At 38.2% G+C, this 27,754-nt stretch overlaps 1 protein-coding gene and 1 pseudogene across 2 annotated transcripts; one reads left to right on the forward strand and one right to left on the reverse strand.

Annotated features, from left to right (window-relative positions):
- Positions 1 to 4,815: 4,815 nt before the first annotated feature.
- LOC309826710 (olfactory receptor 8B4-like) lies at positions 4,816 to 5,742 on the forward strand (annotated as a pseudogene). Its single transcript has one exon. The product of its transcript is annotated as an olfactory receptor 8B4-like (transcript).
- A 20,973-nt stretch (positions 5,743 to 26,715) lies between these two features.
- On the reverse strand, positions 26,716 to 27,626 carry LOC309825637 (olfactory receptor 8C8-like; the record flags this gene model as incomplete). The annotated part of the gene is given in 3 exon segments (XM_082659284.1): positions 26,716 to 26,904; positions 26,906 to 27,334; positions 27,336 to 27,626. Coding segments are annotated over 3 exon segments (909 nt in total).
- Positions 27,627 to 27,754: the final 128 nt, after the last annotated feature.

Here is a 27,754-nt window from a genome sequence, read left to right on the forward strand (position 1 = left end):
CTTCTGGATAATTTCTACTCTCCAAGTTACTTATTTTCTCTTTACCTGTGTCTAATAGGCTGTTTAACATATTCATACAGTTGCTAATTTCAACAATCATGTTTTTATTTCTAAAAGTTCTATTTGAAGGAATTCCCTGGTTCAGGAACTAAGATCCCACAAGCTGCGCAGTGTGGCAAATAAATAAATAAAGTTCTATTTGAGTCTTTAAAAAAATATGCCTTGTCAATTTTGATTTTTCCTTCATTATACTTTCAATTTTTTTTCCTTTGAATACATCAAGTACATTTTTTTTGTATTCTGTCCCTGATAAGCCTAATAGTTTTGCAGGTCTGGTTGTACAGATTGTGATTTTTCGTTTATGGTGATTCTCATCCTGGCGGCTTATTTTTGTGTTTGTTTAGCGGTTTTCATTAAGAGCTTATGATCCTTGGATATTTATCTGGGGAAAGTCTTTGATATCTTGATTTAAACTGTATTTTTCCAAGAAGGATTTTTTTTTGGTTGTATATGTAATATGAATTTTCCACCTAAAACACAGAGGTGGTTAGAACTTTTCAGGGGATACTTTATCTCTTTGTCTGCCCTTCTAGAGCCAAGGCCAAGACAGATACATATCTCTGCCCTCTTCCTGTGTGAGCTTTTCTCTTCCTCTAATTAAGCCATGGAAGATGTTTCCCTTTGGGGATCTAGTATTATGCATCAACAGGTTCCAAACTCCCAACCTGCTTGATTCCCAGGCTTTATCTCTTATGTCCTGCATAGGTAACCCAATTAAACTCTGACTCTGGGCCACAGGGCATCTACTAGTTCCCCAAGGGCAAACCCCAGGTTCAGTGCTTGTGCACCCCTCTGGATTATTACATCCTTATTTTTTCTCTTTTGCTCTCATAGGAGTTCACTTAGTTTCTGCCAGTTCAAAAATTAACAAATAGATGATTTTTATATTTTATTCTAAATTCTTGGTTTTGTTATATCAGGAGAGATTTTTCTGAATATAAAGTTTGCAAGATTGCTGGAAATAGCTAACCTTAATACTTATTGGATGATGAATAAATGAATACACTGACTTCTACTCTAATGAACAGAGATAATTCTTTCTTACTCTTCCATTGCTGGGTCATTGCTACACATCTGCTAACCTGTTATTTAAGAGGGGGAAGTGCAGTGGGTAAGAAATTATGTACTAGAAAGAAATAACTATTTTCTTCACAAAAATAAATCTCAAAAACATCATCTAAATATGGAACTGGAAAAAGATTTCTCTGAGTAGTGAGGGGGAATTAGACCAAGTAATCCTGACCTGTACTAGAAACTGTCCTGGCCCCTAGAGGGCTTCTGCTCTCCCTCAACATTGGATAAACTGCCATAAACTTTCTGCTTTGTGGTGTTTTTGGAGACAAAGCCAGAGTGTTCCAACATGACTGAGATGCTGGGGATGACAAAAGAGGAATAAGAGTACGGGGAGAGAGAGAGAGAGAGAGAGAGAGAGAGAGAGAGAGAGAGAGAGGGAGGCAGGAAGGAAGGGAGGGAGAGAGAGAGAAGGAGGGGGGAAGGGGGAGAGAGAGAGAGAAAGGGAAAGCTGTATTCTTTCATGACTGAGTCACAAAGCATCACTTCTACCATACTCTTGGTTTGAGAAATCCCAAGTCCCTGCCTAGATGCAAGGTTAGAAAGCATAGACACCATCTCTTTATGGGAGGAGTGTTAGTTTCATTGTACCAAGAGCATGTGGGATGTAAGATGCATGCATGTATGTATGTATGTGTATGTGTGTGCTGGAATGGCCATCTTTGGAAAGAATAATCTGCCACACATGCACACTGTCTAGTTGTTATAAACATAATACATAGAAAACATCCAGCATAATGCCAGGTGCTCTGCAGTTGCTCCATAAGCATTAATTCCTTTTCCTCTTGATTTCCTCCCTTTTATATGAGAAACAAAAGGGGGTTTTATTTTAAGAAAAGTAAGATAGATGAGAAATAAAAAAGGTACTTTTGCATGTGTTATCATACTGAAAGTTGGTAGGTTAGTAAATCTCCATTTTATAAATTAGGGAATTATGCCTCAAAGGTGTTTAGTAATTTTAGTGTTAAAGTAATTCTGCGGGATGATTTATTAAGATATTCATTTGTTTTTGTTCTCCATTTATGTTTTACGTAAACTTTTAATTGAAGGGTAACATAAGAACACAGTTGGATGAATTTTCACAAACTGAACACATCCATGTAACCAGCACCCCTGTCAGAAACAGCACATTGTCAGCAACCCTGAACCTGAAGCACCCTTCATAGACCTTTCCAGTCACTAGTCCCCAACTGACCAACCATGAATAACTGCTATCTGACTTCTAACATCAAAGATTAGTTTCCTTGCCTTTGAACTTCATATAAACAGAATCATAAAGTATGCCTTCTTTTGTCCTTGGCTTCTTTTGTTCCATAATAGGTTTGTGACGTTTATCTGTTTAACTTTCATGAAACTTTTTGGCATGTTTTTAGGGTATACATGTGTATACTTATTTTTATTCGGTATACATCTAGGAGTATAACTGCTGGGTCAAAATGTATGTATATGTCCAAATTTGTTGAATACTACTAATCAATGTATTGTACCATATACAGCAATATACAACAATATTATACCATGGTACCAATGACTGCAATATAGAATTGTACCAATGTTTTATTCCTTGTTCCTATGTAATTCTTCTCCCCCTATTCCCCTTCCACATACTTTAGGCAGGTAACTACGGTTTTAACTTCATTTGCTTTAGGGTTTTTTGCTAGGTATAAATCAGAAGCAGCCCGAAGTTAATGCCTTCCCACTTTGAAGCCAAAATCTACTGATGAGATAGTACTGGTTGGCCAGGAAGAGTAGGTTCAGGGAAGGAGAACTCTCAAGGTAAGGAGGGTGAAGGACAGAGAGACTCCCTTGGTCAGAAAGTGGATAGAAGTCAGTGGGTCTAGGAGACAGCAGGAGCCAGAGGACCTGAATAGCTGCTTATGCTCTTTTTAGTAGGGTGACCATATAATTTGTTATCCAAATCCAGACACTTTTGAGAGTGAGAAGGTTTGCTATTAATAATTATACAGGGATAATGGATGTAAATCAGGACTGTTCCAAGCAATCTGGGATTATTTTAGGCAGCTTCAGTGGAAACTTACAAATGTAGTTGCTCACATATCTTTGAATATTTCTTAGAATATTCATGTAGCAGATCACATGGAGAACAATTTTGTCATCTGGAGGATGACAGGATTAAAACCTTTAGGTACATCTCCTGTTAATACCTTAGCCTGCACACATCCATCGAGTAACTTTGTAAAGGGGCGTGTGTGTGTGTGTGTGTGTGTGTGTGTGTGTGTGTGCTTCTTTGCATATGTGATGTGATATTTTAATCTCTTCATATATAGTAAAAGCTGGCCTATGGCCCTTAGTAGAGCTGAGGGTAGGTGGTGTTTGGGGCGGGGGGTGTCTCCACTGTTCTGAGCAGCTCATGGTGCTAGAAACATTTTGTCTGAGGTGCTTTCCATATCACCTACAAGTCTGACCTAACTTTTTTTTTTGTCCTATTCTCAAAACTCCCTTTGAAAATTTAGAAATAGTGGCTGAAATTAGTTTGGGATCATCCCCTCTTAATGTCAAGTGTAAGTGCCAAGCTTTAATGAAGGACAGGAAAACTGAGGGTCCCCCCCTCCAATTCAACACTAAACAACATGAAGTCCTTGGAGATAAGGAGAAGTTTGAGTAGAACACCTGCGTCCCAAGATGCTAGGTAAACATCATCATCCAGGCTGTAAACAAAGACAGTACAATTTCTTCCCTGTAGGGACACATCTCTGAGAAATTCCCAGGGGGTTGAAACTGTATCTAATCAGATCCCTGAGACCATCAAGTAGCATAAAGTTCTTCATGATATGCCAGCTGGGGTTCTGGTGAAAATGAGCGTTGCTGTTTTTTTCCTCCTAAAGTTGATGTATATACCATCTGGGAAAATCCACAAACAGAAATCTTGGTCTGTTCCTAGAGCACCTTGGAGCCTGGGGTCTGTAAAAGCTCTGATTCTCAGCACCAACGGAATCAGAAGAGTTAAAACTCGAGGCTGTCTTCTTTATGCACTAACACCATTTTCTCCTTTGAGATAATGGAAAAAGAGATTGCATAGGGCCCAGGACTTTGGGGGGCAAGGAGGAGGAAGGTGAATGTCTGACTCCTATTTTCCTGATGGCTTTCTTTTAAACTCACAAATAAGGGGTCTGGGATGTATTGAGCCCTTCCCTACTCTTAACACTGACTCTGGTGTGAAATGCAGTGAAGGGACCGAGAGGAGGAAGGTAGGAGGTGCAAACAGAGGGGACACTCTTGGCTTTCTCCCCATGGCGGGAACCCCGTATCTAGTTGGGAGAGGGAGGCAGGATGAATGGAGACAATGGCGACAGGAGAGCTCCTGTCTCTGAGCCTGAGGCAGTGGGCTCGGGTTGTACTCCTGCTGGCTCTTGGAAGGTCTTTCTGAGAGCCGCTGGGCAGCCGATTCAGGGGCTCCATCCCCTCATCTCCCAGGTGGGGACAGAACTCTTGCTGCCCATGCTAACAGACTCTAGCTTGGATTCACGATCAACCCAGGGGAGCTGAGATATAGTCACAGACACATTGTCAATAGCTTGGGGGGGGGCATAGATGAGAGAAGAAAGGCACAAAGGAGGGCATCCATGCACTGGCTCATCTTCTAGACCTTTCTTCCATCAGCCATGCTTGTGCCTATAACCAGTCTATGTATTTTGCCCCTTGTTTCCACAGACAGCTCCCCAGAAGAGAATGGCTCTGAGAAACAGCTCCTCAGTGACTGAGTCTATCCTTGTGGGATTATCAGAACAATTAGAGCTGCAGCTTCCCCTCTTCCTACTGTTCTTAGGGATCTATGTGTTTACTGTGGTGGGCAACTTGGGCTTGATCACCTTAACTGGGCTGAATTCTAGCCTTCACACTCCTATGTACTTTTTCCTCTTCAACTTGTCTTTTATAGATCTGTTTTTCCTGTGTGTTTACCCCCAAAATGCTGAACGATTTTGTGTCAGAAAACATCATTTCTTACGTGGGATGCATGACTCAACTATTTTTCTTCTGTTTCTTTGTCAATTCTGAGTGCTTGTGTTGGTATCGATGGCTTATGATTGCTATGTGGCTATCTGCAATCCTCTGCTGTACATGGTCACCATGTCGCCTCATGTCTGTTCTCTGATGATGTTTGGTTCGTATGTGATAGGGTTTTCTGGGGCCATGGCCCACACCAGAAGCATACTGAGACTGATCTTCCGTGATTCCAACATCGTTGACCATTACCTGTGTGAAGTCCTCCCCCTCCTGCAGCTCTCCTGCGCCAGCATCCACGTCAATGAGCTGGTGTTTTTTATTGTTGTTGGCGTGGTCATCACAATCCCCTTATCAGTATATTCATCTCACGCTTTGATTCTCTCCAGTATCCTCCGTATTCCTTCCACTGAGGGCAGGTCCAAAGCCTTTAGCACATGTGGCTCCCACGTTGCTGTGACTCTGTTCTTTGGGTCGGGGCATTCACCTATTTGAAAACCTGTTTTCCTGGATCTATGGACCAGAGTAAATTTGCCTCAGTCTTCTACCCCAGTGTGGTTCCCATGCTTAGTAACTCTGATCTACAGTTTGAGGAATAAGGATGTTAAAGTTGCTCTGAGAAAAACCCTGGAGAGAGTGCTCTTCTGATGGTTCCGTTTGTATCAGTTATGTACCGGTAAGCATCATACTCAAGAATCTTTTTATATACAGGTGTAGGAATTTTAATCTTGTTTCCTTAAGGGGGATGTCTCTCTACTTAAAAAAATCGCACATCCCTTGCTTATACTCTTTTTGAGGTTTATACTGGTTCACTGCATGCAATTTAGCATCTATTAAGTGCCTATCGTTTACTGGACTCTATACTAGGTCCAAGAGATGAGCAAGATGAGGCTCTATGCCTTCCATCCTTTTCTTGGTAGGCTAAACGGGTTTGTCCAAGCAACTTTTCTGGCTGGGAGATGGGGCAGGTGGTGGTATGAAGGTCCAGGAGAGTGAATTTATTTTTTCTTCAGTTATGGGAGCAGGCTGACCAAAGACGAAAGGTAGATATACCTTGGGCCATAGGTAAGGTAACTTAGAGAGGTTGCTTGGCGAGGAAGATTGTAAATCATCCCTTTCATATACATCCATGTACACACAAGAGAACGCCTCACTTAAGAGTTCTCTACGTGGCCTGAAATGTAAAGATAAATCAAACCTAAAATCTTTCTTTCCAAAGTTTCAGAACTCTTAGGCCATGGATTGGTAACCATGGGGTAGGTAGTTTATAACTGAGCCAAATTCTTGGGCCCTGGGCTCTAAGGCTGAAAGCAAAAGAATAAGGGAGAAATTCCATGGATTTACAAGCTTATGTTAACTGCTACCTCTATCCTGCCTGAGATACTGTGCATATTATAGGCATTTAGGACAATTCTTTTATTATTTACAATAGATTTAGATATTACTGTCTCTGAGACTGTGTGTATGTACGTGTGTGTGTATTATAGTTAACTATTAGAGAATCAGGAAGAAAGAGGAGTCACATTACACTTTCCACTTGCAGGAAGACTTGGAAGCAATCCTGATTTTGAGTGCCAAAGACTGCTCTGTACTACTCTGTTGAAGATTCTGCTATTCCATAATGGATAGCTCAGATTTTGAGGAGTACACCCTCATAAACTTCCCTGTGTGTTGGCAGGAAAGTGAACTTAGGGCCAAACCAACCCACATGGAAAGATGGGAGAATGGAGACTCATGGTGGGGTCAGAAGAATGGGACCCTCTCTGGGTAAAGACTAGAACTTGGGGTGTCCATGAGATCATCCGTAAAGAGTATTTGGTACTTTTGGATACCGAAGAGTCATATAAAGTACTCGGTTTATATATTTTGCTTTGCTTATATTTTTCCAACTCACCCATAAAATTGGACAGCTGCGTAGTGTATATTGGTATGAGAAACGAGGAAACAAGAGATGTAAGACCTTTCTCACATTTATCTCTCTGCTGACACTTGTTAGAAGTGGCAGCATCGTACTGAGAAGAAAGGTAGTTCAAGTGTTCCAGGTCATGGCCAGAAGCAAGGCATCCTGAGATACAGCTGAAAACAGCACAGAGAAGCACCTGCAGCAAGGAACTGACTAAGGAGGAGATGTGAGATAAAACTTATTTTCTCAAAATATGCTAAAGGGAGGGCGTTTTTGAAGGTAGAAAAATCCAATACTTGGATTATATCTGGATTATGATAAAAATGATACTTAACCTTTATTGAGCACTCTATGTCTGGGCACTGTTTAAGGTGCCTGACATATATTAACTCACTTCCTGCAATTGTGTTAATGCCATGCTGAACCACTGCTAGTCAGTCCTCTGGACTTAGCTGAACTCTACCCTCCAGAGGACTATCTAGGTCTAGGCATGTGGAGACCTGGGGATATTAGTAAGAGTCAAGAATAAGGAACAATAAGGATAAATATAATTTGATATGCATAAAGGAAAAAATTACCATTAGTATAAATGAGTGGAAATAAGGGACAAAGCAAAACCATAAGGATGTGAGTGGAAAGGAATAATTATGAAATAAGTTCATTAAAGCCTAAGAATAACTTTATTTACATTCATCCCATATTGGCATTGGGGTAACTAGAGGTGAAAGCATAAGTATGACTTAATGAGACACCGGCTTGGAACCCTTTGTCACTGAAGATCTGAAACGACAAAAACTCAGAGGCTCTTTTCCTGGTTCTTGTAATAGCCAGTAAGAGCCATTTATTTCTCCCACATAAAAGACAACATTTCATAAATTATGAAGACCTTCACCTCTGTCACAAACTAAGGACGGGTCATCTTGCATACCCTTCTAGGTTGGTGTTGAGGAACTGCTGGTTCATAAATGGTCAACAAATAGGAACAGGTTTGGGGGCTTCTGCTTTACAGTAAGTGAAAAACATGATTTGACGCTCTGTGTCAGATGTCCTAAAGTGGGTCCCTCTGCGACAACAGCAACATTCTGTCACCTCATGACATCGTGACATTTTGACTTTCAGCAAGTGAAATTTTCTCTCTAGGAAGCATTATTAAAGTCAGGATTCCTCTGGGTTCAGTCTTTGGTCTACTTCTCCTTTTGGCTCTTCCTGGGACGCCTTTCCAGCTCCTGCGGCTCCAACAACCACATGTTTGACTCCTAAATCCATAACTCTAGTTTGGATCTATGTTTATAACCTACAATTAGTTATAACTAGAAATATGAAAGTATCGTCAGATACCAAACAGAATTATGTAATAATTTGATGGTGACGTAGTTTTGGAGAATAGAAAAGAATAAACTACTCTTGATAAACTACAATAAACTACACATTCTCCTACATTCTAAATAGGTAGGAGAACACAGAGGTAAGTGACAGACACCAAGTCCGCGAAGAACTTTCCAGTGGAGCTTGGGAGTGAAAGGCACTGCTCTAGGCTGTGGGGCAGTGATGCCTGTTCAGTGCTAAGCCTTAGCCCACGTGTTAGATCGACAAACATCGCCCTCTCTCCCCTCACACTTCCATAAAAGAAATCCGTCATTTACTAAATGCTGCAGCTGCTGATAACATAAGTGTGACTGCAGTGGCTTAAACACATGAAGGTCCATTTTTCTCTAACATAAAAGGCATCTAGAAGTAGGGAGTCCAGGGCTGATATGGCAGAGTCACCAAGAACTCAGTGTCTCTCTCTTTCTTCTCTTCTTAGCAGGGACTTCATTCTCGTGGATGCATCATGGCTTCCATATGGCTGCTAGACCTCATATGGTTTTGTCCACAGTCCAACCAGCAAGAAGACAAAGGGGCAAAGGGTGCTTTGCTTATTCAATGAGTGACTTTCACTGACATCTCACTAGCCACCCCTACTTACAAGGGAGACTGGAAACTTGGCATTCAACTTCAGAAGACTGCCATCCAGGAGAAACGTTAGGATTTTGTTATTAATTAAGAAAGAGTAAATGGCTATTGGGTAGGCAATCAGCAACGTGTACCAAAGGACAGAATTGGTTCCACTTGCCAGGAGAGAGCAGTTCAGAAGTGAGCACCTTCCATCCCTATTATGGCTTCCTTACTTAGTTATACTTGGTTTCAAGTGTAAGGGAGAGAGAGAGAGACAGTGTTATTAATATTGCTAAATGTCTCACATTACAGTTATCTTTGTCTTTTTAGTATAAAGGGACTTCTGGTAATTGAAGCTCTTATTTTCTTATGCTTTGAGACGCTCCCTCTTGATTTGTAGGTGTTTATTAGAAATGGTAGGAGAGAAAAATAAACTTTCCTCTATCCATCTTAGGTTCATTGACTAGGGCCCTAAAATTAGAATGATGAAAGAGAGATTAACAAGAGAAAAACAAACAGAAGTGTATTAACATGCGTGGTGTACATACACACAGGAGTATTCAGGGATGAGTAACTCCAAGGGGTGGTTAGAACTTGGGCTTAAATAGCATCTTAACAAAGAATAAATTTGTAGAGAAATTACAAGATAGAGGAAAAGGGTTTTGAGCTTCTGGGGTAGTAAACTGTGGGAAATATATGGGGAAAACTAATGGAGGATAAGGTCTAATTAGTAATGTTTTTTAATGTAGGTTCTGCTGGTGAGGTCTCTGGGTTTAGAAGGGTCTAGAGTTGTCTCCAGTGATTAACTTCTGTCCCTAACTTCTGTCCCTTCTGGTAGAGAAGAGAGAGGAACACCTCTACACATTTATGTGCTGCTTTTAGGTAAATAGGGAGAGATTTTCTTATATCTACTTTTTCTAAATAGTCTTCAGTTCAAAATCCTTATACCAGCATGGTATATTTTGGGTAGCATATACTCTGCTGCCATTAGGAACCATACCAAGAACAAAGTTACTGAGGGCACACAAAAATGCAATTCAAGGGCTTCCCTGGTGGCACAGTGGTTAAGAATCCGCCTGCCAATGCAGGGGACACGGGTTTGGGCCCTGGTCGGGGAAGATCCCACATGCCGCGGAGCAACTGAGCCTGTGCACCACAACTACTGAGCCTGCGCTCTAGAGCCCGCAAAGCACAACTACTGAAGCCTCTGTACCTAGAGCCCGTGCTCTGCAACAAGAGAAGCCACCGCAATGAGAAGCCCGCGTACCACAACGAAGAGTAGCCCCTGCTCACCACAACTAGAGAAAGCCTGCACGCAGCAATGAAGACCCAACACAGCCAAAAATAAATAAATAAATAAATAAATAAATAAATTTATTTTAAAAATGCAACTTAAATAGGGCCACGGACAGCGGGGCTCATTGACAGCTAACAGAGAAATATGACAAGAAAAATTAGGCTAGGAAATCCATAATTTCACAGAACAGCAAGAAGACTTGCTTATCTTTTAAGATTCACCCAACCATTTATGGGTTCAACTGATATTCACTAAATTCTCACTAAGTCACAGGTGAAGAGTTCAAGATTTTCACTTAACGGGATCACTAGGACTTCAAACTGTCTTTTTCTCCATTAATATGTACAACCACATGCCCTAATTAATAAATAAGCTGAGGAGGGTTTGATTGATACTACTTTCTGAAAACTGAGAATCCGAATTAGGACATTTGCCTACTCAGAACAATTTGACATCTCCTTGGAAGAGGGACAAGAGTATTTACAAGCTGACAATTAATAAAAGAATAAGTATATTTAATAGTGTAAAATAGACACTAAGGAAGAATTATTTTTGGCTAAAACTTGATGGTGGAGAAAAGGGAGCAGAGAGGATAAGAAGAGGAAATGTATTAGTTGTATTATTAAATTATAGAGATAATAGACACAGTAAGGGTATTTTATAAAGTTATTATAAAAGCATGCACCATTACAAAAGTACAAACCAAAATTTCACACACATAAGGAGGAAGAAAGGCAAATCACGTAGTTAGTGATGTAAAATAATGTAAATATAAAATGAGAAGTATTAACATAAAATACTATGATAGAACTAAAGCAAACATATATAAATAAATGTAAAAGTCCTCACCTCTTTATTAGTTGAAAAAGGATTAGAGTGGACCATAAAGCGAAAGACAAATCCATGTTACATAAAAAAACCTATCTAAAACCAAGTGATTCAGAAAGATTGATAATAAAATAGTGGCCAAAGACATACTAAGTAAATGCAAACAAATGAACAAACGAACAAGTATCAATAATATGGGTATCAACTAGAATGGAAGTCAGGCCAAAACTGTTAAGCAAGAAAACTATAATGTTACAGGGTAAATTTTACAATGTATATGTGAGCGTTGTGACTCTCTATGCCCTAAATAGTAAAACAGCAGGACCTATAAGAAGACAAAGACACACTAACGGAAGGAAACTTTAAGTTACCTTTCTCAGTTCATGATAAAACAAGGTTACTGAAAAAACAGAAAAAGACATAGAAAATCCTGTCTAAATATAAGAATCAGAAAAATATAATTTATATATATCATTTACATGATATACTGTATATAAATCATCTGTACGTGTGTGTGTGTGTGTGTGTGTGTGTCTAGCTCTGTTTCCTAGAAACTAGAAACACATCTTCTTATTAAGAGGTCAAGACAGTCACATAAATTGAATAGCTATTAGGTCATAAAAGCAAACCTCAATAAATGTTATATATTAGAAATAGCACAATGTCAGCTGATCACTGTGTAACAAAACTAAAACTTAATTACATAAGTAATTAAGGAAAAAAGTCCTCTATTATCTAAATAATAAAAACTAACTTTAAAGGTACTTACACGTGACAGAAAACTGCAAAATTACAAAACATCTAGAAAATGGATATAAAAATGCAACATTTCACAACTCATGGGATTTGTGTACTGCTAAAGCAGAAATATAACATATAACCTTAAATACTGTATCAATAAAGAGAACAATGAAAATAAATTAAGCACTTAATAAATCAGGAAAAAACATAATAAAACCAAGAAAATGAAAACACAGGGTAGGAATTAATAAAGTTAAAATAAAAAATACTGAATTAGAAAACAGAAAATAGTAGAATTAATAAATAAATAGATCAACTACTATCTATTCTAAACTCAGAAAAAAAAGGAAGGGGAACAAATACTAAATTTAAGAAATAAGGGAGAATTAGAAATGGAGGAAATAAAAAACTTCAAACTACTTTGTTTTGCTCTATTCAAATGAATTAAAAAGCCTGGATGAAACAGTCCATTTTCTAGGAAAATGTGATTCAGTAAAACTAATGCTGTAACATGTAGAAAACCTAAAGAGTCCAATTCCATAAAACAAAGTTGTCAAGAGTTATATACCAGTCCCAAATGGTTTCACAGAAGAATTCTACCAAAGAACAAATAATTCCAATACTATTTAAACTGATCTAAAGCCTAAAAAAAGAAGAAAAACTCCAAAATTATTTTTATGAGATAAGTATAACACTGATGCCAAAATCCACAAGATTGCATACAAAAAAGGACCAACCTCATTTATGAAATCAATACAAAAATCCTAAATAAAATATTAGCAGATATTTCAGCAGCAGAAAAAAACAGTAGCTCATCATATCTAAGTAGGGTTTATTACAAGGCTGCATGGATGGTTCAATATTAGGAAATCTACTAATATAATTTATTTATTAATAGGGCTAAAGAGAAAAATCATATGATCATCTCCATAGATGCTGAGAAGATATCAATTCATCATACAATTGTGATTAAATTCACCTTATAAAATAGGTCTTGATAGAGCCAGTTTGAAGTTTGGATCGATCTCTCTCTCTTGCTCTCGCTCTCTCTCTCTCTCTCTCTCTCAGCTAGAACTAAAAACCCTATTGGACTTATTCCAGTTACTTTTATTTCTAGCTATATATAATGCTCATCAAACTGCCTGCCCTCTTCGGACTAAATTAACAGAGACATTTCATTTGTCGTATTTCTTTCCTGGCCCTGAGTAACTCATGCTATATTAGGTAAAATGTAACATTTCACTGTCTTATTCATTTGTATTTATAGCTCCTTTTATTTTCTAGCTGTTTCCAAGTTCTGGACAAATATTCTGGGTTTCACAATTTTAAGAGCAAAAACCACAGTATATTGTCCTTAGCTAAGGGCCAAAGGGCTATCTGCAGCATGAAGTTTCTTTGTTTTATTAACTGTGCAAAACAGCTCCTAGTGCAAATGAAGATCTTTTATTCCTCTTTGAAAAAGGAAAGAAATGAGGCAGAGAAATTTCCTAGCAGTGGACTGTACATTTCCATGCAACTCCCACTTGCCTGTAGCTTCTTAGAAGGTAGAAATAATGTGTATTCTCCTGGCTATCATCTTTTATAGAGGAGTAAACTGAATTCCAGAGTTAAGAATTTGCTGAAGGTCACGAGAATGTGGTAGATCCTATTTTTAAACTCCACTTTATTGGACTCCAACTCCTACGCTTTTTTGCACAAATACACATCGCTTTCTAGAAAGGAATGTAAAGAAACAGGAATATGAAATAGAGAAATATGAGAGGAACAGAGAGCATGACAATCTGGAGAAATGGTTGCAAATCAGCATGAAAGAGAGGATGGACACAGTGTTGGTGCCCCAAATCCCTGTGAGTGAGATATAGTTTACTTTGGTTTAAGAGTCCAAAATAGACACTTGCACATATTCTTAAAAAGTTTGTCTCCAGGGCTGGATGAAGAAAGCCAGCTACAAGGGAACACTTAACCTTGCTTTGTTTTCAACAATAACTCTAACGAGACTGGAGAATGGATCAACCTCATTCTGGGAATAGGTCAGAATCTTTAGGGACACTGTGTATAGTTAAAAAAAAAAATTATTGTCACATGATTTTGTATATTTGAAAGTAAATTAAGTAAAAATAATGTCATAATGCAATTTAGTGATATAAAATACTCTGGTGAGAATACCTAAAAGAATTTATCTTCTTAACACCACTTATTCTAAAGAATGGCAAATAAAATTACTCCTTGGAGGTATATATCAGAGCCTTGGGATTTGTAAAATTTAAATTTTTATCAAATGGTTTTAAGATGGTTAAACACACTGTTTTATAGGAATAAATTTAGATTATAAGTTATATTGGTGAGCATTTAAAACTAGATTTTATGTTCATGACACTGTCTATAAATATACATTATATAATCACTAACTTATAAAATCTTTCTTTCACTCAACTTTTTATTGTATTCCTACTACATTCCAGGTTTGGGGGAGAGAGCAGTAAACAAAACAAAACAAAAAATACTCGGAGCTTAGATTCAACTTATTTGTTAAATTGGAATAATTAGTTTATATTTGTGTATGTTATTTATATTGTGATTACCATGTCTCATCCATTCTTTCTTCACCACATAACGTAGTAAGCATCCAATAAGTTTTGCAAATTGAATATATTCAACCTGCTTAATTTAAATTTTGCTCTAAAACACATCTTTTTTTAAAGTTTATGTGTTTTAACAATGAATTGAAAATTTTATATAATGAGTTATGTAAAATCTCTGGTTATACATTTAGGGGCCTAAAAATATGCAAAATATAAATTTTAAACTAAATTCACTTTTTTTAAAAACAACTTCACTGAGTCACCAGCACAACCTGGTGGCTGCTTAAATAATTACTTGGTTCAGTGTTAAAAAGTTTCTCTTCTGAGTTGTGTCTCCATTCCTGTACTGACCTGGCTTTTTCTTTTTTTGTATTTAAAAATCACATTAAGAAGCTTATAACTATCATAATTAAAATTTCACAATTTTTTGTAGAACAAATATAGGTATTTCAAAATCCTATACATACTGGTCCTCTAATAGCAATATGATTGGATGATTTGTCTCCTCGCCAAGTTAATTAATTTCTAGAGGGCAAGAAGAGCCTCACGAAGTTTTAAATTATAATCCTGCTCCCCACAGGAACTTAATATTCCGCAAATTAAAAGCAATTATTGTTTTACTGCTTTGCAACATTTTAAAGGGTTTGTGTGTTTTGCAGGTGATTTATACCCATTTAATAGAGTCTGGGGTCTTGTCAGATTCATGATATCTATAATCTGAGATGGCTCTTCTTCCAAGTGATCATGACTAGAAATAACTGGGAAGAAGCTGAACGATCATTTGCCAGAAATGTCTTAAAAGGTATTTCACCATGGATGGGGGTGGTTGCACTAGATGACCTCTAATTCTAAGATTTAAAAACTACTAATGATTCATTAAAATAGATCATTTTTGTCTGCTTCCACTTCTGCTTTTGTACTTCCACTAGCTAATGCAGGAATTCAACTCCTGTGAAATTTCCTCAAGAATTTCTGGGAATCTCCAGAAAGATCTTGTTGTGCTCAGGAACCAGTCGTCTCACTGGCAGCACACTACTCCCTTCTGCAACCTTCCCTGTACCCCAAGACTGGAGGATACACTGCTCTGCAGAGCAGAAGATCAGCTGCTCTTGCCCCTGAGTTTCTGTCAGATGTGCCTGCTGCCCTCTCTTGCCACAGCTCAGAGACCACCCCATGGGAGTACAGCCACATTCTCCAAGGCTGTTACCAGGCCCTGACACAGAATTCCCCTTCCTTGGTCCCTCGTTTCCCACCTCCCACACACATCTGCTGCTTTGGATGGTGGCCACTTTCATTGCTTTTATCCTTTTCCACATATCCCTGTAAGAAGCATTTAAATGAGCATCTATAATGTACTGGGCCCTGCATTTGGCACTGGGGATACAGCACTGAGCTATGCAGATATGGTTCTAGTCCTCATGAAGCATTCATCCCAACAAATAAATATGGAGCCAAATCAGATCATCTCACCATGAATGAATGAAATCCACAACTTCATCAGACATTATGAATCTCCTCTGGGTTCATCTGAACTCCTGCTAAATAAGTATTGATTTTACTTGCTTTGGTAAATAACACAATCTTTACTGAGTTTTAGATGAAATTGTAGGCTTAATCTAAATAATAAAAATCCAAGTGAATCACAGATTAAAAACATCTGTGATTCACTTGAGTGAGTCATATCACCAATCACTGTGATATGTGATGTGTGATATGTGATATGGAGATGATGGAGTTCCTAAATCTTGAAGCAGCCCAGAAACTGAGTATTTTGAAGCCTTGGTCTTCCTTTCTCCTTTATGTTCAGGATTGTATGACGCTTTCGTTGCTGTAAAGCTGGTAGAAATCTTCCCTGGAAAGGAAGAGTATGGATGCTTTGGGGAATGGAGAGAATTGAAGAGAAATTTCTGGAAGGATAGTCCAGGTGAAGAGTAACTAAAAAGTTATTTGGATGCAGAAGTAGTGGAAGGGGTAGGGAAGAAAGGTGGATTTTGGCCGTGTTGGGCATGGGCAACCTCGTACACACAAGGAGAATGAGTCATAAAAGCATGTAGGGATCGGGCATATATTATCAACTCTTTGATTCTGAATACTGAGCCTAAGTTGTTTGAATGTAACTTTATTTTCATCAACCTGTACTGATGTGAGATGAAAAACACACACTTCTAGTGGGCCCATTTTGAATCTTTGGAATCCCTTGGTGTGTTGGGTGGCTTTATTAGTGGGGAAATTTATTCAGGTAGGAGCAACATGCACATAGGATGCCCCATAACAATCTGTGCTAAGGACACACTAAAGTTTAAGAAAGCTGTTCTAGTACATACAATGTTGATTACATTGATATTGTTCATCTCAAGTTAAATTCAAGATAACAATAAAATTAATCTAAATGGGCGATATCCTAAGATTTTAGTTTCAAGGAGAATAAAATTTACAAATTCCCTTAAATGCCTTAATTTCTCTGTTTCTGAGATAAAAGCCTATATCTTTTATCTTTTTTAAAAAATTAAACCTTTTAAATAGTAGATTAACATGCAGTTATAAAAATAATGCAGGGATCCCATGTATCCTCTATTCAATTTCCCCCAATGGTAACATCCTAAGACTATAGTATAATAGCACAACCAGGATATTGACACTGATACAGTGCGTTGATCTTATTCAGATTCTCCCAGTTTTACTTTTATTCATTCATGTATGCGTGTGTGTGTGTGTGTGTGTGTGTGTGTGTGTGTGTGTGTGTGTGTGTGTTTGGCTACGTTGCGTCTTCCTTGCTGTGCGCGGGCTTTCTCCAGTTGCAGCGAGTGGGGGCTACTCTTCATTGCGGTGCGTGGGCTTCTCATTGCGGTGGCTTCTCTTGTTGCGGAGCACAGTATCTAGGGCATGCAGGCTTCAGTAGTTGTGGCTTGCTGGCTCTAGAGCTCAGGCTCAGTATTTGTGGTGCGTGGGCTTAGTTGCTCCACAGCATGTGGGATCTTCTCAGACCAGGGATTGAACCCATGTCCCCTGCATTGACAGGTGGATTCTTAACCTCTGCACCATCAGGGAAGTCCCTGTGTGTGTGTTTAATTCTGTACAATTTTTATCACATACGTAGGCTTGTGTATTCGATACCACAGCCAATATGCAGAACAGTTTTATCACCACAAAGATCCCTTGTGGGGCTTCCCTGGTGGCGCAGTGGTTGAGAGTCCGCCTGCCGATGCAGGGGACACGGGTTCGTGCCCCGGTCCAGGAAGATCCCACATGCCACGGAGCGGCTGGGCCCGTGAGCCTGCATTTCTGGAGCCTGTGCTCCGCAACGGGAGAGGCCACAACAGTGAGAGGCCCGCGTACCGCAAAAAAAAAAAAAAAAAAAAAATCCCTTGTGATGTTCTTAACTTATGATGTTCATTTTCCTCCTTAAACTTCATTCCCAGCCTTAAACTCTAATCCTTAAGCCACTAATCTGCTCTCTACCAGCATTACTCTTTCATTTAATTAATACTATAAAAATGGAATGATATAATATGTAACATTTTTGGGATTGACTCTTTTCACTCAGCATAATTCCCTTGAAATTCATCTAGGTTGTTGCCTGTATCAATAGTTCATCCACGTTTTTGTGTGAAGCAAGTTTTCCTTGCTTTGGGATATATGCCCAAGGTTCTAACTGCGAGGTAATCACGTGTTCAGTTTTAGAAGAAACAAACTGTTTTCCAGAGTGATTATAATACTTTATATTCTCACCAGGAATTTACGACTGATCCAGTTTTTCTATATCATTGTCAGCATTTGGTGCTGTCACTTTTATTTTAGCCATTCTAATATGTAATGTTGTTTCATTGTGGTTTTCATTATGTTTTCCTGATAATGTTGAACATCTTTTCATGTGCTCATTTGCCACCTGCATGTCCTCTTTAGTGAAATGTCTACTCATGTCTTTTTCTCATTTTCTACTTGTTTCTTTTTTTTTACTTTTAAGTTTTTGAGAGTTCTTTACATAATCTTGATACGTCTGTGAGATATATGCTTGCAAATATTTTCTCCCTATCTCTGTGTCTTTTTATCCTTTTAACAGGGTATTTGACAGAGCCAAACATTTAATTTTGGTGAGTCTAAATTTACAAATTTTTCCTTTTATAGACTGTGCTTTTGATGTCAAGTCTTAAAAATCTAGGCCTAGCCCTAGATCATAAAGGTTTTCCCCAAATCTGTGTTCTTTTAGCCAACTAAACAAGTTTAACATTATTGGGTTTCTGTCTTAACCTCCAACTCTGTCCATCCTACATAGAAGAGAAAGTTTTAGAAACAGGTGCTGGAAGATCAAAATCTTCCAGGCAGGTTTTCTCAGTGATCTTAGCTAAGAGTTTACTTTTCCTCTTCTACTGTTATTAGGAGACTCTGTGAGTCAGAGTAAATCCCATCATGAACATTTTCATTAGCAAACACCCATTATCATTAGCTTTCATAATGAAATAAATTATTTGGTGCGTTTCATCTGTTAATTACAATTGTAATTCTGATGATACTTGGGAAAGATGGGGTGATACCAAAAAAACTTCTCTCCTTTAAAAAGGAACAATATTAATCACAAACGAAAAGGGGCCATTTTTCTCTGAGTGAAACCAAATTACTCCCTTCATGGGTTGATTTTTCTTAATCACGTTTTGACCTACTTTCTGTTTGATATTCAATCATAAAAATTAGGAGACTAGGATATTTCATAACTACAATTCCTTACCATAGTGTGAGTTCATGAATGTAGGGAACTCTGTTTTGTTCTGTATTATATCCCACACGTAGCACCTACTATGATAGGTGTTCAAAAATTTTTTGTAGAATGATTGAATTAATGAATCAATGAGTATTACCCCTAATTATTTCTTCAGGCAATTTAGGAGAGTCATCACTGAAAGAAAGATCAGAGCAGTGAATTCATTTAGTGTTCTACTTCTAAATAACAGAGGTATGTAGAAAACAGCAAGAATTTCTCAGACTGGTTACCTTGGAGAGGGAGGTGTCTTTCTATGCTTCCCCAGTAACACACAGTCACAAGTTCTGAAGTCTGTGTTCCATTGGTTCATCTATATTCCCTTCTGAGCTGAAAGTAACCAAAATGGGCAATATGGGTATCTATGCCCATCAAGCAGAGATATCAGCCCTATTCCTAAGCTCAATATTTGGTGGGCATATGCTAAATCTCTGCGAGCCTTCATCCTCTTTGGCCTGCTGCAATCTCCCCTAGCTTCTTCCATTGGTGCCCAACCTTAGTTTTGGACACCTGATTATATTCGAGCCCCTGCGGGGACTGAGAAGATCCTCAACCTAAATTCTATGCCACACCTTAGACATCATCCAAAATGTACTGCTGTTAACATTTTGTTGTAATTCCTTACAATCCTAATTTGTAATTGCCAAATAAATCCCACTGCATGCTTATGCTCTCCCTGAAGCGCTTCATGCTCTGCCATCTTTGGCCCTTTCTTCATGCTTTTCCTTGTTGAATTTTCCTCACTCTCCCTATTGTGCTCCCACACTTCTCACCTGACAATACACACTTCTACTTTTGTTCAGGTAACTCATATCCTTCTTCTGTTCTCCGTTGAAACATTACTTTCTCCATTAAGTCTCCCAGCCTCTTAAATCAATCTTATATGCTTGGATACAAATGTACCTATTATCCTCACTGTAAGTATAAATATTTGTCAGATTCCACCACAGACTTTCAGTTCTTCCAGGACAAGGGACATGTTTAAATTATTTGCCATTGTATCAAGATGTCAGGGGTGTTTTTGATATGTAGGCAACAGGTTTCTAACCTTGGAAATACATAGGAGAAAACAGTGTGGAGCTGAGAGACAACGAGCATTATCTGGTACTTGCTGTCTTGTTTATTCTCTTCTGTTCCACATTTAATCCTGAATAAATATTGTGGGTTCTAGAGTCCACAGTGAGCTAAATTAACATTATGCTGAATTTAGCTGGGCACCAAAGTGCCACGGTATTATCATCAAATATCTTGAGAATGTGACTTAAGAGTAGCTTAAATTAGACAATTCAGGTGAACTAAGTCTTTTTGATCCTGTCTTCCTCATACTTTTTAATAGAAGGAAAATTTGCACGTAACTTATCTCTAACAGTTTCTAGAGGCAAAACCCCAAAATCATAGCAGATGAGGTTGATGTTACATGAAAGAGGATTCATTATTGGCAAAGTCAATAATGACATTACTTGCCAGAGGAGGAAGCTAGAATTTTCTCTTTTGATAAGTGAGGTACAGAGGAGGTTACAAAAACTACCACTTTCAATCATTAATCATGAATCAAAACACCCTAAAACCAGTTTTCACAATGTTTAACTTTTCATGTACATATCTTTGGCCAGTTTGTCCATGATTTGGCATATATGGATGCAGGGGAAAATCCTGTCTCAGGATTTATGCTGATAAGCAAATCACTCTAGTAATTTACAGAAAGAATACTGGGGATGCAGGCACTTGGTGTGAGCCTGTAAAGCTATACTTGGAGAAAAGGCAGAACCGAGGCAACCCAGAGGCCAAGAGCAGGGCGTATTCAGCAGGAACAGTCTTGCTACAGCGCCACACCCCTGCTCCATACAACTGGCACGGCCCCTGGACATGCTGCAGCCACCAAAATGGTTCCCAACTGTCTCACTCTGTTCACATCATTCCCATCAGATTAATTTCTCCGGTGGAAGTATGCAATTGGCTGCATCTAGGTCAATGTGCCTCTTTTCTGTGAGCCTAGGGACATGGGGGAGGTGTTTCTCTCCTACATGGATTCTCCAGTGGGAAGTTGGGCACTCAATCTCATGAACATGACACTGAATGGAAGATTATCCTCCAAGATACATGCCCACACATTTGGTTTTTTTCATATCTACTGAAAGAGTGAACCTATATTTTCAACTCTGGTTAGTTGTTTATTTACATAATATCCAATATGACATTTGGGAGTGGAGCACTTGCTGTTTTTTCCTTGCATGTGATTAAATCGATGCCAAGACGATTCAGGTCATCTTCCTGTAACCTGTTTCAATTTGTTTTCATATTTTTAAGATGCTTTTTATTTCTGGCATCGGCATTGAATACTGGTGGAACCGAATAGTAAGCCAGCTGGCACAGCAGAAATATAAGCTCCAGAGGCTTAGCCCCAGTATCATGAAAAAAAGTACAGAAGGGTGGATTTGGACTGAGAGGTAATTTAAACTTACATGAATCAAAGAAATGGTTCTATTAGGGCAACTGGACAATATTCATCAAATTTACATATATACATATCCTTAGGCTAAATAAATGCACTCTAAAAACCTATACACATGCCTAACGATTTATGTACTGGTTTACTAATTTTAACCTTTTTTCACAATAACAAAAAACTGGGATTAACCTAGTTATCCATCAAAAAGAGACTGTTCAAATACTTTTGTGGACATTTGTACAAAAATTTTACGTAGGTGTACTAAAAACTAAGACTATCTTTATATATATAAGACATATATCATATATGACTATCTTTTTATATATATATATATATATATGATATAATATCCAAAATGTATTGTTAAGTGGAAAAAACCCTCCTAAACCACTGTTCCAGTCTGGACTGGTTGCTTTTAGGCTAGCTACACAGCTGTCATCCTGGGACTTCACTAGTCTTCTGAATTTACTCTTTCCTGGATCCTAAGTCTTACTCGTTCTCTAGCTGTGTCTCAAGAAATGATATATATAAGATAAAAAGCAGGTTAAACCAGTGTGCACACAGAATGCTACCATTTATGTAAAATCAGTGGGCTAATATATATGAACTTTATTATATGTGAATAAAATGTCACTGACAGCACTGACAGTAACTGATAGGACTGGCTGCCTCCTGGGAGAACAAGTAGGTAACTGGGGGGATGTGGAATGTAAGGGAGACTTTTCATTGTATATCCTTTCTGTAGCTTTTGAATTTTGAACCATGTGAATGCATTATGGACTCAAAAACTAAATAATTAAAAAGGACCCCAATACTAAGAAGCCATATTTCCCTTATATAACGAGTTATTAATTCTATATATACATATAGGAAAGGAGAAAAATCTAGACAGAGATGGTGGTGGTGGTAAAAGAACGCAGTAAAAGTAAACTTTCCAGAGGAAATACCATCCTAAGAAGAAATATCAGTAAGAAGTCTAAAAGGCATGAGAGAGCATGGCATCAGGAACAGTGTTTTCATAGAAGGAAATCTTTACTGACACAGGAAAATGCTCATGACAGAAAGGGATCAAAAAACAGAGAGCAGAAGCAAAGGACATAATCCATATAATGAAGAGGCATCCTATAGAATGGGAAAAAAATATTTGCAAACCATAGATCTGATGAGGGTTTAAATATACAAGGGACTCATACAACTCCACAGCAAAAAAAAAAAAAAAAAAAAAAAAAAACCTGATTAAAAAATGGACAAAAGAACTGAATAGATATTTTTCCAAAGAAGACATACAAATGGCCAACAGGTATACAAAAAAGTGCTCAACATCACTAATTATCAGGGAAACGAAAATCAAAACCACAATGAGATATCACCTCACACCTGTTAAGATGGCTTTTACCAAAAAGACAAGCAATAGCAAGTGTTAGTGAGGATGCAGAGAAAAGGGAATCCTTGTACACTGCTAAGTGGGAATGTAAATTGGTGCAGCCACTGTGGAAAACAGTATGGCGGCTCCTCAAAAAATTAAAAGTAGAACTGCCATATGATCCAGCAATTCCACTTCTGAGTATATACCCAAAGGAAATGAAATCAAGATTTTGAAGAAATATCTGTAATTCTATATTCATTGCAACATCATTTACAGTAGCCAAGATATGGAAACAACCAAAATGTCCATCAATGGATGAATGGATAAAGAATATGTGATACACACACACACACACACGCACACACACGTTGGAATATTATTCATCCATGAAAGAAGGAAATCCTGCCATTTGCAACAACATGGATGGACCCTGAGAACACGGTGCTAAGTGAAATAAGCCAGACACAGAAAGACAAATACTGCATGATCTCACTTACATGTGGAATCTAAAAAAAGTCAAACTCATAGAAGCAAAGAGTAGAATGGTGGTGGCCAGGGGCTAAGGGGTGTAGGGAATGGAAAGATGTTGGTCAAAGGGTACAAGCTTTCAATTATGATAGGAATAAGTTCTGGGGATTTATACTTTAAATTTACTAAGGGAGTAGATCTTAAGTGTTTTCACCACACACACACACAAAGTGGTAACTATGTGAGCTGATGGACGGGTTAACTAGCTTGATTGTGGTAATCATTTTGCAATGTGTGTGTGTGTGTGTGTGTATATATATATATATATATAAAATCATGTTTTATACCTTAAATATATACAATTTTTATTTGTCAGTTTTATCTCAGTAAAACTGGGAAAAAGAATGCATAAATTTATGTGTAATATCACTCCCATTTCCCCCTAAATATATCTGCAGATGTAAAGAGAAAAGACTTGAAGGTAACATACCAATGATGAAGGGTAGTTTTCTCAGTGTGGTATCTGATACCTAGCATTCTAGTAGCCTAAAATTTAGGGCAAGGCAACTGTCAATCCTACTGAGGAAACTGAAATGCAATCCAATTTAACCACGGTTCAAGCCAAGCATGACTGTGCACAATAGCAGGGATATGTCTTATATTTCTGCTGCCACTCTTAGAAACAAAATTTTACCTACCATGATGCATTTTGGGGTTCTAAAAATGCCACAGCCGCTTTGCAGGCACACCTAATTTATTTACTTGGTTTTATTATCTTCTACCAACACATGCATAGGTTACATTTTGGAGACAGGTTTTATTTTATTTTATTTTTTTTGTCTTCTTTTAACATCTTTATTGGAGTATAATTGCTTTACAATGGTGTGTTAGTTTCTGCTTTATAACAAAGTGAATCAGTTATACATATACATATGTTCCTATATCTCTTCCCTCTTGCGTCTCCCTCCCTCCCACCCTCCCTATCCCACCCCTCTAGGTGGTCACAAAGCACCGAGCTGATCTCCCTGCGCTATGTGGCTGCTTCCCACTAGCTATCTATTTTACGTTTGGTAGTGTATATATGTCCATGCCACTCTCTTGCTTTGTCACAGCTTACCTTTCCCCTTCCCAGTATCCTCAAGTCCATTCTCTAGTAGGTCTGTGTCTTTATTCCTGTCTTACCCCTAGGTACTTCATGACTTTTTTCTTTTCTTAGATTCCATATATATGTGTTAGCACACGGTATTTGTTTTTCTCTTTCTGACTTACTTCACTCTGTATGACAGACTCTAGGTCCATCCAACTCACTACAAATAACTCAATTTTGTTTCTTTTTATGGCTGAGTAATATTCCACTGTATATATGTGCCACATATTCTTTATCCATTCATCTGTTGATGGAGACTTAGGTTGCTTCCATGTCCTGGCTATTGTAAATAGAGCTGCAATGAACATATTGGTACATGACTCTTTTTGAATTATGGTTTGCTCAGGGTATATGCCCAGTAGTGGGACTGATGGGTCGTATGGTAGTTTTATTTGTAGTTTTTTAAGGAACCTCCATACAGTTCTCCATAGTGGCTGTATCAATTTACATTCCCACCAACAGTGCAAGAGTGTTCCCTTTTCTCCACACCCTCTCCAGCATTTATTGTTTCTAGATTTTTTGATGATGGCCATTCTGACCGGTGTGAGATGACCCACCTCCTAGAGTAATGGAAGTAAAAACAAAAATAAACAAATGGGACCTAATGAAACTTAAAAGCTTCTGCACAGCAAAGGAAACCATAAACAAGACCAAAAGACAACCCTCAGAATGGGAGAAAATATTTGCAAATGAAGCAACTGACAAAGGATTAATCTCCAAAATTTACAAGCAGCTCATGCAGCTCAATAACAAAAAAACAAACAACCCAATCCAAAGATGGGCAGAAGACCTAAATAGTCACTTCTCCAAAGAAGATATACAGATTGCCAACAAACACATGAAAGAACACTCAATATCATTAATCACAGGTTTTAAATTTCATGTATATAATAAGTAGTACAACAAATCCCGATTTTATCTTAGTTTCTGAAGGTAAAATTGCATGCTTTTCCTAATTTATTTTGTAACCAAGCCAAACAGTTCTTCTTTTTTCCAAAAGGGATCCAAATTCTTCAGGAGGAACATGTTAGTTTGCAAACAGGAGTGCTGTTTACCTGAAATAGTCAATTTGAAAGATACCTATGTTATAATAGACCCAGGAAAACCCAAAAGCTGAGGGATTCCATCACCACTAGACCTGCCTTATCGGAAATGCAGAAGGCTATACTTCAAACTGAAAAAAGAATGGCATTTCCTTCTACTGTATCAAACCAGACTCTTCACCGTTTTGAAGATTTATGGTCACGAATTTTAAGAAAACTCATTTTCTGAAAAAAAGGAAGTTTTTACTAACAAAAACTTTTAGTTTGCTTTAGAGAAAACATCTGTATCAAACAAGTTCAAACTATTAATTTCATGAATATTTATTTTACCAGAGTCTAGTCTAACCATATAGGAGAAAGGAGTAAACACTAGGTGGTCAAATTCTATTTGATTAGGCAGAGATGTAAACAAAATTATGTACATGTACATTACATATTATGTACATATCTGATACATGTATATATACATATACATCATACCCCTGATGCTATTACAACGAGTCAGACTAAATTGATTTAAAGTAACTAGGTTCATTTCTCTCAGTTCCTAATTGGTATTAACACATTCCATACTTATAAGCTAATACTTGTGATCCCTGTTAACTAAGCATAAATATCTCATAGATACTATTGAAGCTTTGCTGAGTTTGGAAATGCAGTACTATAGAAACCATGACTAAAAGAGCACTGAAATTCTAGAAAATTTATAACTTACACAGAAGGAACTCCTCAAATGGTTAAAAAACAGAAAGGGCTACATTAACATTGTTTTTAGGGAAAACAAAGAGGGGTGGCCACATCAGACCACATTCATGCTGATGTATGAAAAGTACATGGAAAGAAGCAAAGTGGGAGGTGGTGTGAAAAGGAGTAGGAATCAAGCTGAGTCTCTGGAGCCCACTGTTAAGAATAAAGCTCATTCAGTGAGTAAGCATGGAACTGAGAACAATCATGAGACTCAATAATATTTGCATGTTTAAATGGCATGATTAGGCAGAAAAAAGGATCTAAGGCAAAAACCTTGTTCTGAAGAAAATTATGGGGAAACACATTCTCTCACACACACACACACACACACACACACAACAACCCAGCAATACTGGTTCTGCTTAGTTCGCAACTCTCTTTAGGGTTTTCTTCAGAGCAAGTTTGACATCCTTGTTCCTTAGACTATAGATGAGGAGGTTCAACATGGGGACTACATTGGTATAAAATACTGAGAAGAACTCCCCCTGGCCCACAGAACCATCAGAAAAGGTCTTGAGATGTGTAAACAACCCAGAACCATAGAAGAGGGCAAACAGTTATTATGTGGGAGCCACAAGTACTGAGGGCTTTGGACCAACCCTGAGCTGATGAGATGTGGAGGATACTGGAGAGGATCAAACCATAAGAAACAAAAATAATGAAGCTACATATTATTATAACTGTGCTCACAATAATGGAATCCACCATCTCACTGGCATCAGTGCTGCTGCAGGACAGCTGGAGGAGGGGGAAGATGTCACACATGTAATGGTTGGTGATGCTGGAATCACAAAAGGATAATTGGACCATGTGCCCTGTGTGGGCCATGGCACCGGCAAACACCATTACATATGAACCAAACATCAGCAAAGAAGAGACCTGAGGGAACATGGTGACTGTGTACAAAAGGGGCTTACAGATGGACACACAGCGATCATAGGCCATGGCTGTCAACACATAGCATTCAGAATGGACAAAGAAACAGAAAAGAAAAACCCAACAGAGTCATGCACCCTGCAAAGGAGATGATGTTCTCTGACACAAAGCTCATCAGCAGTTTAGGCGTAATGACCAAGGAGTGGCAGAGATCTATGAAGGACAGGTTGAAGACCAAAAAATACTTGGGAGTGTGAAGATGAGAGTTCAGGCATATCTGATTAATTAAGCTCAAATTCCCTACCACAGTGACCATACAGTTCAATAAGAAGAGGAAGAAGAGGGGTATCTGGAGTTGACTTTGGTCTGTAAGTCCTACCAGGATGAACTGAGCCATTTTCCACAGACATTATCGGCAGGGGTGTGATCTGTGAGGAAATGAGAGAACAATGTCACATCAAGAAGAGACTGAAATCCTTTCTTTCTAGACAGAGGACTTGTTCCATGGGGGCTCAAGGGTGACTG

This window comes from Grampus griseus (assembly GCF_964374135.1).
Source record: "Grampus griseus genome assembly, chromosome: 8".
Classification (NCBI taxonomy): Eukaryota; Metazoa; Chordata; class Mammalia; order Artiodactyla; family Delphinidae; genus Grampus; species Grampus griseus.